This window comes from Chiloscyllium punctatum, chromosome 15, assembly GCF_047496795.1.
Source record: "Chiloscyllium punctatum isolate Juve2018m chromosome 15, sChiPun1.3, whole genome shotgun sequence".
Taxonomy (NCBI): Eukaryota; Metazoa; Chordata; class Chondrichthyes; order Orectolobiformes; family Hemiscylliidae; genus Chiloscyllium; species Chiloscyllium punctatum.
In genome coordinates this window covers 69,962,360-69,978,647 of record NC_092753.1, presented here as the reverse complement: position 1 = coordinate 69,978,647, position 16,288 = coordinate 69,962,360, and the positions used below count along the sequence as shown (strand labels likewise).

Here is a 16,288-nt window from a genome sequence, read left to right as displayed (position 1 = left end):
AGACAAAGGAAATGCTTTTAATCAAAATAAAAAGAGAACAGAGCTCAGTGTGTGCAGTGGTAAACTCAATGTTGAATCTTGAAGACTGTAAAGTGCCTAAGTGGGAAATGAAGCGCAGTTCCTCTAGCTTGTGTTGATCTCTGCTGGGACACTGCAGCATTCCCAAGACAGACATCTTAGCATGGACAGAGATGGTTTATTGAATTAGAAAGCAGTTGGAAAGTCCACGCCATTAGTCATCCTCATTAACTGCCCCACCCTACCAGTGTCTTGTTGACTCCGTTCTCCATACAGCAAACCCAATTTCTGCTTTTGCCACCTATAATTTACTTTTATTAAATCTCAATCTCACCATCATCACCATAAATACTCCCTTTGTCTTTTAACTCTGACCACCTCCTTCTGTTCCACTCGCTTTTCTTTTTGCTCTGTCAACAACATACAAAAAGCCAACATTTTCCATCCCCTTTCAGTTGTGAAGACATTCCAAACTTGAACAGCTAACTCTATGGGTGGAAGAGTGACTGAGTGGTCAGCTCTTCTGCCTCACAGCACCAGGGACACAGGTTCAATTCCAGACTCGGGTGACGGTCTGTGTGGAGTTTGCATATTTTCTCCCCATGCCTGCGGAGGATTCCTCCAATGATGGGCAGTTTAGATGAGTTGGCCATGCTAAATTCCCTATAGTGTTCAGGGATGTGTAGCTTAGGTGCATTATAAATGTAGAGTAATGGGGTGGGGGAGTGGGTCCGGGGGAGTTGTTCTTCAGAAGGTTGGTGTGGACTTGTTGGGCTGAATGGCCTGTTTCCACACTGTAGGGATTCTATGATTCTATGAACTCCTGCTCCCTCCACAGATATTGCAAGACCTGTTCTCCAACAGTGAGTTTTTATTTCATATTTCCTGCATCCTCAATACTTTACTTCCACCTAACTATAACGTGCTAACCTAATTAAGCACCAGGAGACCATCCACAGGGAAATCATGTCAAAAAAATGCAACATTAGAGTTGCATCGAAGAGAGGTCACATAAACAGCTCACTTTCAAAACAGCAAATTGCGTTGGTGCAGGAGAATAACCTTAAGCTAACAAAGGCTGTATCAAAACAGAGGCACCACAATTTTGCAACTGATGTTCTGATCTCATCCATTGCCTAACTTTCAGAATCAAATTCGCAAAATGACTTCTGATCCTAAAAATACAGATCCAATGAGGTTTCTATATAACAGACAAAGACTTGGGAAAAAGTCCAACAATGCTGTACCTTCAAAACTTCCTTTTACATTTAACTAGTAGCTAAAGGGACCGTGGAGTGAATATCACATGCCCTTGTACATATATTTTGGCATGTGGCACAAAGTGGGCCGGATATCTCATCCGTCATGTCCTCAGGCACTTCTGAGCTAATCCTTTTAATAGAGGCTCACCAAATGCCAAAATCAACAGCAGGTTATGGCTATAGCAATGACTTCTTTTAGATCCATCACTTTAATGCGGACTTTCTTTCTGAGGAAGATAGGTTGAAGGAGCAGCTCACCGTCACCTCCCACCCCCAGGTCTCCCTGCTCATTTACAGTTGTCTTGTTTTCTCTCCATAAATGCCTTAAGTTGCCCCAGACTGAAATCCATTTTGTTTTTCTGCCCACCTGACCAGTCCATCAATATCTTCCTACAGCCTACAGGTTTCTTCCTCATTACCAATCACAGTCAATTTCTGTACCATTTGCAGGGATAAATTCAAAGCTGCAGGTTCTACATTCATTAGATAAACAACTGATAAAGAATTAGCTATGTATAGAGCCTTCCCAAATTATTAGTCTTTAAATTGGTACTAATTTTTAGGATGGTATTTTGGCATTAATAACACTTCTGGTAACATAGTCCTCTCTTTCAAAAGAAAAAAAGTATAATACAAACAATTGGAATTTGTGCATCAAAATATTGGCTAATAAAGCCTACATACCTTTATCATCTTTCCCAGATATCCTTCCGGGCGATGTACTACTTTCCTTCGGTCTGGTTACATTTTCACTCTGTTCTGAGATACTACATTCTAACCTCTTCTCAGACTGCACTCCCCTGAAACAGAGAAGTTGATGCAATCACTCATGCAAAATATATCAACTCCTAATCAACATGGTCTGTGGCTGATCTGTTTAGGAATCATAACCGTTTCAACTTTTTACATGACAAGTAATTTAAAAGGACAGCTAATGTGTGACCAGTGTAGAAACAAGCAAGTTGCCTTGCACCTTAGAGGAAACACTGGTCATCACCATTGTTAAATACTGGAAGAGATAATTTTAATGTTATTACCATCACAAAAACAGCTTTCATCATCATTGCTCTTGCAAAAAAGACAGAAACCTCTAGTGGACATACAAGCACACGTTAATGCAATAATCCAGGAGTTTCAATGCTTCTTCTACATGAAAGGATGTTTCACGTAAACATTCACCAGACCACAATGAATTGAATATTAGCTGAGTTAACAAGAACTTAAACTCTTAGATGGTTAGTCTCGCTGTAAAATCCTTTGAAAAATGATACCTTCTTTAATGTAGTTTAACTTCACTTTTTATTAGAAAACAGTAAAACAACATCAGAATGAAGAGCTAAACATTCCACCAACAATGGCCTGAAGAAGCTAATTTAGTATTGAAGGATAATTAAATTTGCAGTGAATTGTAACAACTTCACATTTTATTTATTTTGGTTTTATCTTCTATCTTAATTAAGCCGTAAATGATTTCTTCTCCCTAATCTAAAGTTTGCATTCAATCAAAGAATAATGGAATTTTTTTTGGCTCACTGCATATGAATTCTTCGATGTGATAAGGTGCTCACTTGCTATCATTTGTGTTACTGCACATCAATAGATCTCATTGAGTGGCTACAGATGTCATTGGGAAATGAGAAAGAACCTCCATAGAGATCACTTACCTTTGTTGGCAGTTCTTTTCTTAGAAAATCAGCGGCAAAAGCCATTAACTAACATCATCATTTGGGTCAATAAATACATTGTTACTTAATTTTTAAGTATCACTACAATGGCAATCATCCAATTGACTATAGATCTGCTAATCAATTATTTTGTATATTTTTTAAATAGAATTAATATTAATGCAAGATAAAGGAAAGTAAAATGGCAGCACACTTTCTACTTTTGTGAAATAACAGTTGCATATAATAGAGAGCCATTCAATTGTGCTTGAAAATTGTTTTGGGTATAAAGTGAGCATGTTGAATGGAGATTCCATTTCTAACTTATTGAAATGATTTAAGACAGCTTTAGAAATTCCTTCCCCCAATTCATGATTTAAATCAAAAACGTGTGTTTGACTTCTTCTAAACTAAATGGCAAATTTGGGTTATATTTGACAGAAAGGGTGTTATACTGGCAATACAGATAAATAGGCAAGTCACAAACATTTTTATTCAAAGAGCAACCTTAAAAATAAACATTGATCAGAAGATAAAGTAGTAAGAAACAGAAGTCAAGATGCAAATTTATAGGGAGGAGCATAGCAGCGATGTTATTAGGAAAGAAATCTAGGATATCAGGCAAATGTTTTGGGACATGGATTTGAATCCCACCATAGCTAATGGTGAAATTTGAATTCAGTTGGTGATGATGCTGTCACTTTAACAGTTCATTTTTGTCATGGATGTTTTTTTGAAGAGATGTTGTAAGACAGTGGTGCCAAGCTAGCAACCAAAGACCACTTGAGTAAACAGGTTGGGAGGCCGTGGGTTTCTTTTAAAGACAGTCTTTCGAGTGCGGTCAACTCTCACAGATTAAGACTTCTGGGTTTTGGTTTTTCAGTAGCATCAGAAACTACTGGGGTCTCAACAGAGTTGGAAGCTTCCGTGAATATCTCCTCACTGCTATTCTCTCAATTTTCTTGATTTTCTTTTTTCCTCCTGGATTGGAAAACTGCATGTGGGAATCTATGTCTGAATTTTCCTTTTTTGCCAAATGGTGTGTTTATGAGATGTTACTACGTTGGAACAGTTAATTAGTAATAGTTACTGCATCTATTATTCTGATAAGTTTTCCAATAGAGCGGTTATTCTAAAATCCTCTTTCTTTGGTTGTATTTTAAGTATAGTGCTTAAATAAATTGTGTTTTGCTGAATATCAAATAGCTTGATCAGTCACATCGCATTTGGAACAGACACTTTACATTTGCCTTTAAAATAAGAGGTTAGGGTCCTGGCTACCTTAAAGTATTTTGAGGGGGTCTGGTCCATAATTTTTTTTTAAATGGAAAATACCCTAATGATGCCCATGTAACCACAGTTGATTGACATACAAATTTATCTGGTTCCCTAACATCCTTTAGGGAAAGAAACCTACCATAACTAATCTGATCTACATGGGACTCCAGCCCCACAATGTGATTTATTTTAATTGCCCTCTGTTAATTAAGGATGAACAAAGAATGCTGGCCTGGCCCATACATGAAATCTTTAAAAAAAAAACAAGATTCCACAGAAGAAATTGCACAGGAAAAGTCAAAGTGCTTGATTCAAAGTAGGGGAAGAAAATAAAGAGGAAACAGCTTTAACTGAAACAGAAAAAAATTCAAGGGAAAGTAATAGCGTTAAATCAAACAATGGGGAAAAAATAGCCAAACAGACTGGACTGCTCAATATTTGGATAATAAATTGTGGGAATTAAAAGAAAATTATCACAGCAAGATGGGAATTAACGTAGTGTCTGCAGGAGCTTGGCTGCCATTTGGGAAGGGGCATTATAATATTTTAAGAAGATCAAAGTCACCAAAGGCAAGAGGAGTGCCAACTTTGGAGGTGAAAAGACGACTGTTGGGAACAAACATGGAAACAGAATCAACAGTTTAAGTTTAACAGATAAAAAAAAACTTGCACCAGAGCACCGGAGGCCGAGGGGTGACCTTATAGAAGTATACAAAATTATGAGGGGCATGGATAAGGTAAATAGACAAAGTCTTTTCCCTGGGGTGTGGGAGTCCAGAACTAGAGGGCATGGGTTTAGGGTGCGAGGGGAAAGATATTAAACAGACCTACAGGGCAACTTTTTCACGCAGAGGGTGGTACACGTATGGAATGAGCTGCCAGAGGAAGTGGTGGAGGCTAGTACAATTGCAACATTTAAGAGGCATTTGGATGCGTATGAATAGGAAGGGATTGGAGGGATATGGGCCAGGTGCTGGCAGGTGGGACTAGATTGGGTTGGGATATCTGGTTGGCATGGACAGGTTGGACTGAAGGGTCTGTTTCCATGCTGTACATCTCTATGACTAACTATCGAGAGCCACATAACTGTGTGTACATAGTAGAGTGTGTCAGATTGGAAGGGAAATTTGTTGACAGTTCAGAGATGAACAGGAGCAAAAAACATACTGCAAGAGGTTTAAGTTTCTAGTATGATTGTGTTGGGGTGAGATTCAAATTCTTAAACTGCAGGTAATGATTAAATTAGCAAGGGTTAAAGCTTTAGCCATTTTAGTCAATAACATGCAAGCTAACAAAATACATGGGAACTAACAATAAAAGTCAAATCATTTGAAAAATGATACCTTGTTCAATGTAGTGTAAATTTATTTTTTGTCAGAAAACAGCAAAAGAACATCAGAATAAAGTGCTAAACATCCCAATCATCAATGGCCTCAAGAAGCTAATTTAATCACTAAGGAAGAGAACATAGAACATAGAACATAGAACATATAAGAATACAGCGCAGTACAGGCCCTTCGGCCCTCGATGTTGCGCCGATCAAAGCCCACCTAACCTACACTAACCCACTATCCTCCATATACCTATCCAATGCCCGCTTAAATACCCATAAAGAGGGAGAGTCCACTACTGCTACTGGCAGGGCATTCCATGAACTTACGACTCGCTGAGTGAAGAACCTACCCCTAACATCAGTCCTATATCTACCCCCCCTTAATTTAAAGCTATGCCCCCTTGTAATAGCTGACTCCATACGTGGAAAAAGGTTCTCACTGTCAACCCTATCTAACCCCCTAATCATCTTGTACACCTCTATCAAGTCACCCCTAAACCTTCTTTTCTCCAATGAAAACAACCCCAAGTGCCTCAGCCTTTCCTCATAGGATCTTCCTACCATACCAGGCAACATCCTGGTAAACTTCCTCTGCACCCGTTCCAGTGCCTCCACATCCTTCCTATAGTATGGCGACCAAAACTGCACACAATATTCCAGATGCGGCCGCACCAGAGTCTTATACAACTGCAGCATGACCTCAGGACTCCGGAACTCAATTCCTCTACCAATAAAAGCCAGTACGCCATATGCCTTCTTCACTGCACTATTTACCTGGGTGGCAACTTTCAGAGATCTGTGTACATGGACACCAAGATCCCTCTGCTCTTCCACACTACCAAGTAGTCTACCATTAGCCCAGTAATCCATCTTTTTATTACTCTTACCAAAGTGAATTACCTCACACTTAGCTACATTGAACTCCATTTGCCACCTTTCTGCCCAGCTCTGCAGCTTCTCTATATCCCGCTGTAACCTGCCATATCCTTCCTCACTGTCTACAACTCCTCCGACTTTCGTATCATCCGCAAACTTGCTCACCCAACCTTCTAACCCATCCTCCAGGTCATTTAGAAAAATGACAAACAGCAATGGTCCCAAAACAGATCCTTGCGGAACACCGCTAGTTACGGCACTCCAAGATGAACCTTTGCCATCAACTACTACCCTCTGTCTTCTTCCAGCCAGCCAATTCCTAATCCAAACCTCCAACTCACCCTCAATGCCGTATCTCTGTATTTTCTGCAGTAGCCTACCATGGGGGACCTTATCAAACGCCTTACTAAAATCCATATATACCACATCTACCGCTTTCCCCTCATCTACCTCCTTAGTCACCTTCTCAAAGAATTCAATAAGGTTTGTGAGGCACGACCTGCCCTTCACAAAATCATGCTGACTATCCTTGATCACATCATTCTTATCCAGATGTGCATAAATCCTATCCCTTACAATTCTCTCTAAGACTTTGCCCACAACAGAAGTGAGACTCACTGGCCTATAGTTACTCCCTACTCCCCTTCTTGAACAAGGGAACCACGTTTGCTAGCCTCCAGTCCTCTGGCACTACTCCTGTAGACAAAGAGGACACAAAAATCAAGGCCAATGGCTCTGCAATCTCCTCCCTTGCTTCCCAGAGAATCCTAGGATAAATGCCATCAGGCCCAGGGGACTTATCTATTTTCACCCTTGCCAGAATTTCAACACCTCTCCTCTACATATCTCAAAGCCATCCATTCTACTTATTCGTGCCTCAGTATTCATATCGACAACAATGTCCTGTTCCTGAGTGAATACTGACGAAAAGTATTCATTCAGTGCCTCCCCAATCTCTTCAGCCTCCACACGCAACTTCCCATTACTATCCTTGATTGGACCTATTCCTACCCTAGTCATTCTTTTATTCCCTAAGAATTTCCCTAAGAATTATAACAACTTCACATTTTACTTATTTCAGTTTTATCTACTGTCTGAGTTAAGACTTAATTTAATCACTAAGGAATGTTAAATTTCCTTGGGTTGGAAAAGACAATGCCCACAATACTGTGGGAAAAAGTAACACAGATGTTGAAGTGTGGAAACTGTAACTGTACTTGTAATATGTATGCTGTAATCGGTATAAAGCTTGAACAAATTCTGTAATTTGGCAAAGCAAGCTCTGACCAGTGTTAAAGCTTCTCTACATGTGTGCATGAAGTAAATTACCTTTATCTCTTCCACTGGAATCCTCTATCATTAAAACAGTTTGGCATAGTCGTCAGGATCTTGTATCATACTCAAGGTAGCACTGCTATCTTGGTTTTCATTTTATACCAAAAGTTACAGCATAGAGTTGGCTGGACAGCTGTGGATGCGATACAAAGAATCTGAAGGAGAACTCAGGATCAGAGTCGCTGGATGCGAACATAGAACTGGGCTGGCAGGACAGGAGAGGAGAGTATCAGTTAACTAGAGTCAGAGTCAAAGAGCTGCGCAGACAGGGCAGACCCCTCAGGCACAACTCACGAGACAGTGAGGCCAAAGCCGCACTAATCAGAAAGATAGGACAGTGCAGGCATGTAAAGTAAGTTATTCATGTCAGAGTCAGGCAGGATGAGGTTAATGGAACTGGGAAAGACTAAACTTTGAGACGTGTTAGAGGGCTCCATCACCAGGTTTATAGCAGAATAACAGCCAAAAGTGATTAAGAGGATGTTGAAAGAAGAGTGGAACCCAAAGGGAATCCCCAGGAAACAGAGGTTGGTGGATAGATCATAAAGAACAGAAGGGGGAAATGATCACCACTACTATCGACTGCCTTACAGAATTCTACAAGAACTTCACAAAAGCCCTGCAGCAGGTCGAGGGATACCAAATCACCTACTCATGTTGCTTATGCTGCCTGCATTTTATGATGCTTATAAATTACTGAGAAACAAAATTCACATCCTCTACTACCCACACAGCTCAGACATCAGAGAACACGTGAATAGAACACTAAAGAAAGCATTAGCTAAATGCTATAAAAGAGATGGGTGGGCCTGTCAGTATCCTAATGTGACTGAGTGCAAGACCCAGAAAAGGAATTGGATTAACTTCAGTGGAAGTGATAATAGAAAGGCGAGGTGATTGCCAGGGAATGTTGCAACTGGTAACAATGAAGCAGAACACACAAGTGCAAAGGTTAAATGATTTGAGAAAGCAGTACAAGCAGCTGCACGAGGTACAACAGATTATAAGGTCAGCTGTTTGTGTGACAGAAAGGTCAAAGTGAAAGCAGAATAGGCCAAGGGCACCCAGTGTGTGTGTTAAAGTTTGCATCTAGGTAAGTGGGACCATAGAAGGTAATTATGTACAATGATGCATGTGCTTGCTTGAAGGTAAAAGGAAAAGGGGCTTTGGAAACACTTGTCACAACTGAAGCAGTTTACTAATTATTTCTTCATTTTGTTTTGCAGAACTAATCCTCATCAACTGGTGACGATCGTTAAATTTAGAGAATGTTGTCTGGCATGCAATTCTTTTAGCATTGCTGTTCTCAGCAGCAGGAACAAGGAGTACCATTCAACAAACACCCACAGTACAGATTTGACTAAACTAAACCACAAATAATAGGAATACACCACTCAAAAGAACAATTAGCATAACAGAAAGAGTAAAAGCAACCAGGCATTTGACAAACTGATAAATAACAGACTCTTTGGAGAGACTGACTCATTTGTTAAATTCCTGAATTTAACTCGTGTGAATTTTAGATTACTACAAAGTTGACCTATGCAAATTAACAATGATTGGATCTTGCATGCTAATGGGTACCAGCTCATGGTGTATTATTGTTCTAAACAGTTCTAATATCGGTTTACCTGATGGTATTTGGGTCAAACTGGAGCACTTTATACAGCTTTGGTTAAACAAGCGACAACACTGGCCACTTGCTTTAATGGTAGAAATTGGTTCCCAGTCCAGGAAGAAGGTTGACTGAAAATTGGTCGGGTCAACAATATCACTTCAGCATTCAACACAAGGACCTCAATAGTAAATTTAATTGATTTAGCTACAATAGACCAAAAGGTTCAGATTAAAGAACTTAAAAAGGTCTCAACTGACACTCTAGAGACAAAATTCCCAGAGGTCCTATTCATTGTGGCTGGTGACTTCAAATAAGCCAACCTCAAGGGTGCTGCCAAAGTACCACCAACACATTCCTCCCTCATCACAGGATCGAACATTCTGGACCACTGCTGCATAACCAAAGGCGCCTACCACTCCATCCCCTGCCCACATTTCAGAAAATCAGATTACAATGCCACGTGCCACCTCCCAGTTTCCACGCAGAAGCTAAAATGGGAGAACCCTCCACAAAAGGACAATGCTTGCCCGAGGCTGTGGAAGACAGTCCCTTGGACTGCTTAGATTCAGTGGACTGGACTGTATTCAAGTACTATACAAGTACACCACCATCAAGGACATTATTCACAAATGCATGGAGGACTGCGTATCAAAGAGGTCGAGACTGTGGTGTTGGAAAAGCACAGCAGGTCAGGCAGCTTCCAAGGAGCAGGGAAATCGACGTTTCAGGCAAACTTTTGCTCAAAACGTCAATTTTCCTGCTCCTTGGATGCTGCTTGATCTGCGGTGCTTTTCCATCCCCACATTCTCTACTCCAATCTTCAGCGTCTGCAGTCCTCACTTTTGCCTCCTGCGTACCAAAGAAGTCAATCTGACTGTTCTCCAACCGTAAACCTTTGATGAAACTGGAAATCCACTTCCTACTGAAGGCTAGATGTGCAGCATTCAAGTCAAATTACCCAGATCAATACAAGAAATCCAGATATGGTCTCTCCAAAGCATCAGGGATGCCAAGAGGCAGTACCAGACAGGTTAGAGGCCCATACCTACCAAACAGACGCCTGCCTCCTATGACCATCCTAAACAACATTATGGATACAAACGGAAGCAGAGCAGGATAACAGACAAAGACACATCCCTCCCTGATGCGCTCAATATTTTCTATGCTCAGTTTGAGCAGGATGCCAGTGGCGCAACGACACCTGCTATGACAGCCCCAGATACACCTGTTCCCTCGGTCACCACTGCATACGTCAGATCGGTTTTTCTGGGCGATGAGCGCAGACAGTGTCCCCAGTCGAGCACTCAGATCCTGTGCTGACCATCTGGCGGAGGCATTCACCAACATCTTCAAACTCTCCTTCCTACAAGCTATAGTCCTCGTCTGCTTTAACAAAACCACCCCCATACTTAAGAAAGCACATGCAATGTGCTTGAATGACGACTGCTCAGTGGCTCTGACTTCCATAATCATGGAGTGCTTTGAGAAGCTGGTCATAGCCCACAATAACTCCAGTCTTCCAGATGGCCTCAATCCTTGACAATTTGCCTACTGACATAACAGGTCCACTGTGGATGCCATATCTCTAGCCCTATACTCATCCCTGGAGCATCTAGACAATAAGATCACCTATATCAGACTCCTGCTGATTGAAGGCGGAGCTGTAGTTAACGCCATTGTCCCCTCCAGACTGATCACAAAACTCTATGACCTTGGTCTCGGCTCCACTCTCTGCAACTGGATGCTCAGCTTTCTGACCCACAGGCCACAATCAGTGAAGATAAGTAACTGTACCTCCTTCACAATAACACTGGAGTCCCCCAAGGATGTGACCTCAGCCCCCTACTGTACTCCATGTACACCCATGATTTTGTTGCCAAATTCTGAATGAACGTCATCCATAAGTTCACTGATGACACCACAAGAGGATGAATATCTAACAACGAATCAAAATACAGAAGGGAGATGGAGGGTTTGGTGATGTGGTGCAATGAGAACCTCTCTCTCAACATCGGTAAAACTAAATAACTTATCACTGACTTTAGTAAGAAAGAAGTAGAACATGCCCCCATCTACATCAACAAAATACATGTCAAGAGAGTAAAGAGCATCATGTTCCTTGGCGTGATGATAACTGGCAATCTGTCCTGGTCTTCCCACGTAGTTGTGACATCAAGGTGTTACGACAATGCCTCTTCTTCCTCAGGTTGCTCAGGAAACTTGGCATGTCCGTAAGGACCCTCACCAACTTCTACAGATGCACAATTGACAGCATACTGTCCAGGTGCATAACAGCCTAGCATATCCAGGGTGGTAGGAAACGACAGAGGATGACATGCCCAGGCCATTGTGGAAGCCAAACTTCCATCCCTGGACTCCAGTTACACAACTTGCTGCCGCGGAAACATTGCCAAAGACCCTTCACACCCGGTAGTGATCTACAACCTCTTCCAAAAGCCTGAACACATTCACCAGTAAGTTTAGGCACAGCTTCTTTCCGGCCATTATAATAGTACTGAATGGACACTCTACCCTCAAATAATGCTGATCTTGTACTGTTGATCTCTCTTGTATGCCCTGTGCAATGCCTCCGTCTAAGTCTTTAGTTCTGTACGTAATGTTTACTGTGATCTGCTTGTACTGCTCGTACACAAATCAATGAAGGAAAGCTTGGAAAAAAAAGGATAACGATTCAGGACACATTGTTCAGTACGGATCAAGACCTGACATAGGTAGTTCAGAATTTGACCACAGCACTAGAGAATGATGCCTAATCTATTAATAACTTAATCAAGGTGCAGGAAAATCTTTCAAATGAAGAATAAATCTTTCAAATCGTGGATCCTCAACCAGATGAGGGAATGATCTGAGACATATTTATTAAGGGCGAGTTACCGCTGTACTGCTACCAGCTCAGGTGCTAAACGTGTATACAAAACTGAAGGTGAATCTATTATAGATGACCTGTTGATCAGCATTACTCTGGCAATGCTGAGTTATACCAGAGACAACACCCATTAAGCATGATGCTGGAAAAGGACAGGAGATCAGGCAGTATCTGAGGAGCAGGAGAATCAGCATTATGGGCATAAGACCTTCCTCAGGAATGAATTACCCATGTCAGGTCTTGATCCGTACTCAACTATCTGTCCTGGATCCTTGTTCTTTTTTCCAAGATTTCCTTCATTGATTTATTTATTATCATGTAATCCGAAGTACAGGATGAAGGGCTTATGCCTGAAATATCAATTCTCCTGCTCCTCGGATGCTGCCTAACCTGCTGCGCTTTTCCAGCACCACACTCTCGACTCTGATCTCCAGTATCTGCAGTCCTTATTTTCTCCTACAACACCCATTAAGACATTTCATAAAATAGACAACATTGGGTTCACTAGAGAATGTATTACGTGAGGTAGAACAACATCCTACCATATGGGTTAGAGCCAGGGCTAAATATAAGTATTAGTACAGATGTAGTGTTAAAACGTTTTAAGTAGAATACACCCATCTGATATATGTAGCAGAGAGGCAAGATGTGGCTTTAACAGAGACTATATAGTGGGCAAAAGAGCCAATACCTGTCACATACATGGGTTATGGGAGATACTGTAATACCATATGGCAGGGTTGAGATATGGGAATAATCAATCATGCCCCATTCACAATGTGCTTACAACCACAGATACCAGCAAGAATGGGAAAGATAGAACTATTGAAGGATACAGAAGCAAGCTGTGGAAAGCATGAAAGACAACCTGATGCAACACATAAACCAGTTCTCATACGTTATCCCATCACTGACTAAACATCTCACCCTAACCCAGGGTGAGGCATGAGTACATAGGACATATACACTCCAGTAACTGGTTCAAGCCTTAATGGATGACATTAAACATTTAGACCCTACCACCTGGTGCAGCAACTAGGGAACAAACTTACAGATGCACGCATGGATTTGAGTCATCTCCCACATCCTGTTATTGTATCGATTTTATATCTAGCATGCCTGAGTTATTGCACCAGGAGGTCACACAAAAGATGGCAGTAAAAATGAACAAATCAAGGGCAAGAGGGAATTCTCAAAAAAGGATAAAATTGATAAAAATAATCATAATATTTAATAGAAATGGGTTATCTGTACTAGGAACTTTAGACAAAAACTAAGATATCAAATTTAAACATGACAGTTCGAAGAAAGAAGAGGTTTCTGCTGATTGAGGGGAGACATAGACATTGGCACACAGCACTTCAGATGAAAAATGTAATTAGTTCTGTAACTATAACACACAGGACAGCAAAACATCTAAAATTCTCTTTGCCTTGAAGTAACTAATTCACACCACTAGATGGTATCGACAAGCTCTTAAAATCTAAAAGTTATTTTTATATTTTCGTCTGTGGGATGTGAGCATAAAGCTGTCGAATAAAGGGGTACAGAGTGAAACAAACCTTTATTAAAATATATTTGAAATAATCAGTTACATGGAAAGCAAAGATTAGGATAACACATAGCTGTATCATTTAAACTTCTTTCAGGTGCAACATATAGTAACTTGCATTTATAAAGCACCTTTAGCATTATCAATGTTCTAAGGTGCTTCACAGAAATCAAAATCAGCCAAAAGCCAAGGAGGAGCTGTTAGATAACTAAAAAGTGATCAAAGCGGTAGGTTTTAAGTGAAGGAGAAAGAGGAGAAGAGGAGATACAAAGAGATTAAGAGAAGGAATTCCAGAGTTTGTGGTTTCAGTGGCTAAACACAAGGTCACCAAAATGGTGGAGCTAAGCAAGTGGGGAAAATATGAGGCCATAGTTGGAGAAAGTCAATGTTGGAGAGATGTAATGATGGAGACAGTTACAGAGATGGGAAAGGGTGAAACAACGGAGGGTTTTGAATATCATATTCCACACAGATTTAATTTTATGTGATGAAGTGCTGAAAGCATTAAAAAAAAGAGTAAAATAATTTTATTCCCTTGATTCAAATAAAGACAAAGTCATGCTCCAAACTCTTCTAGGAAGCATTTCAATTCTTGTTTTGCTATGTAGACATCTATGACAACTTACACACAACAAAATCTGGTTCGACGAACAATTGGTTTAACAGTTTGCATCGTATTTCAACACTCAACTGCCTCCACCAGTTTTAAAAGGAGTGAAGTATGAGTCTTTAGCCTATTTGAACAGGCTTCAAGTTTTACCTGAAGATCATGACATTTGACATTGTAGCAATGTCTCACAATTACGTTGAAGCTTAAACCTGTTAATCTACCTACATTTTGGAAGAGGCCCTGAACCTTCAACTTCGACTCATTGGGTTACAGAATGCCACTGATATAACCTAAGAATACTGTACACACTTGAAACATCCATTATGAGAATTCTCAGCACTCAAGATTTAACAATATTATGTTCTGCAGGGCAAGAAAGGGCTCAGATTATTTGTGCTTTTATGCGAGAATATCAAACCAGCTCAAGTGCAAGACTTTTGGAAGAATAAAAATGTTTCAAGAGCAATGCCTTAAGAATGGAAGGCTTCTCATCTTAATATCTTGCACCAATGTTAAATACTACACATTAGATGGAGAGTAAAGCTACCAGAGCCCCATCTTGACAGAAACAACCCTTAGTTTTCGATTTGACAAAATTGCCACCTTGTGGCCTGGAAGTGAAATTGCTAGGTTTGTTTTTATTCATTCATGGGATATGGGCATCACTTACTGGTCAGCGCCAAGAGTCAAATCAGACAAGGTAATGATGGCAGTTTCCTTCCCTAAAGGAGCAGGAGTGAGTATTGATGGTGGTTTAACCCGCAGGGCACCACAAAGGGAGATGTTAAGAAGATGGGACCTTCATAGTTTGTGATGCAAAGTGATGCCAACAGCACGGGTTTAATTTCACCGACTTGGATATGGTTTTCCTTTGACCAAAGTCCGTTCACTAGATCATTCAGCAACATATTATACACTTAAGAATGAGAGAAGTAGGACCAAATCATATTGTCTCTTGAACCTGCTTTCCATTCAATATGATTCTAGTTGATCAGTGGCCTTAATGCTACCTTGCCATTGCCATCTTTGGATTCCCAGAGCAAACTAAAAGAAGCAGGGCATAGAGAAGCTAAAGTAGGACGCAAGTAAGAAAAGTCTATTTATTATTGTACATATGTCATTTCCAATATCCTGAGCACAAGGATACCAAAAAACAGAATTGTTAATATTATTTGGATTTAAGTTGTTGCAAATTTATTGACAAGGTGACAACGACTTGAGAAAGACTCAAAATGAAAGACTGATAAACAAGGCTGAGGTTTCCCAGCCATTACCATAATACTAAAAGATTTACGGGCAGAATTAGGCCAGTCCATCGAGTCTGCTCCACCATTCTATCATAGATTCATATACACTCAGATTCATACAGTGCAGAAAAGGCCCTTCAACATAACTATCACTAAAAGTGCACTAATCCCAACTTCCTGCCCTTGTCCCATATCCTGCTGTTATTTGAAGTAGTCATCCAAACTTTTTTTTTGAAAAGGTTCTAAAGTTTCCAACATCCACTACCTTCCCTGGCAGTGCTGGCTGATGTATTTCTTAACTCCATCTTCCTGTCCTCTCCCCATAACCATGTCCAAGGAATCATATGGATGGAACCAAACCAACTGTACTGAAATGACCATTTCCCCCCAAAGGCAATCAAAACAGAATTAAAATCTATATCAAAACTTCACATTTTCCATTTAATTTGCACTGGCAGATGTTCACATATTAGGAAATGAAAGGTTACCTGCTCAGGGTGTTGCAGCTAAATGAGCCTACTAGGCAGAGCACAGAAAGGAAAACAGATGAATACACACAGAACCATAAAGGCTTGCTCTCACTCCCTTGTTGTCTCAAAAGGAGCAAC

At 40.6% G+C, this 16,288-nt stretch overlaps 1 protein-coding gene across 3 annotated transcripts in view; it reads right to left on the bottom strand.

Annotated features, from left to right (window-relative positions):
- Nucleotides 1-16,288, bottom strand: part of LOC140486371 (sentrin-specific protease 7) — a 119,705-nt gene that overhangs the window by 77,388 nt on the left and 26,029 nt on the right. For all 3 annotated transcript variants that reach the window (XM_072585412.1, XM_072585411.1, XM_072585413.1), the window contains one exon: nucleotides 1,965-2,080. In XM_072585412.1, coding sequence (XP_072441513.1) covers nucleotides 1,965-2,080 — 116 coding nt within the window. The remainder of the gene's footprint in view (nucleotides 1-1,964; nucleotides 2,081-16,288) is intronic.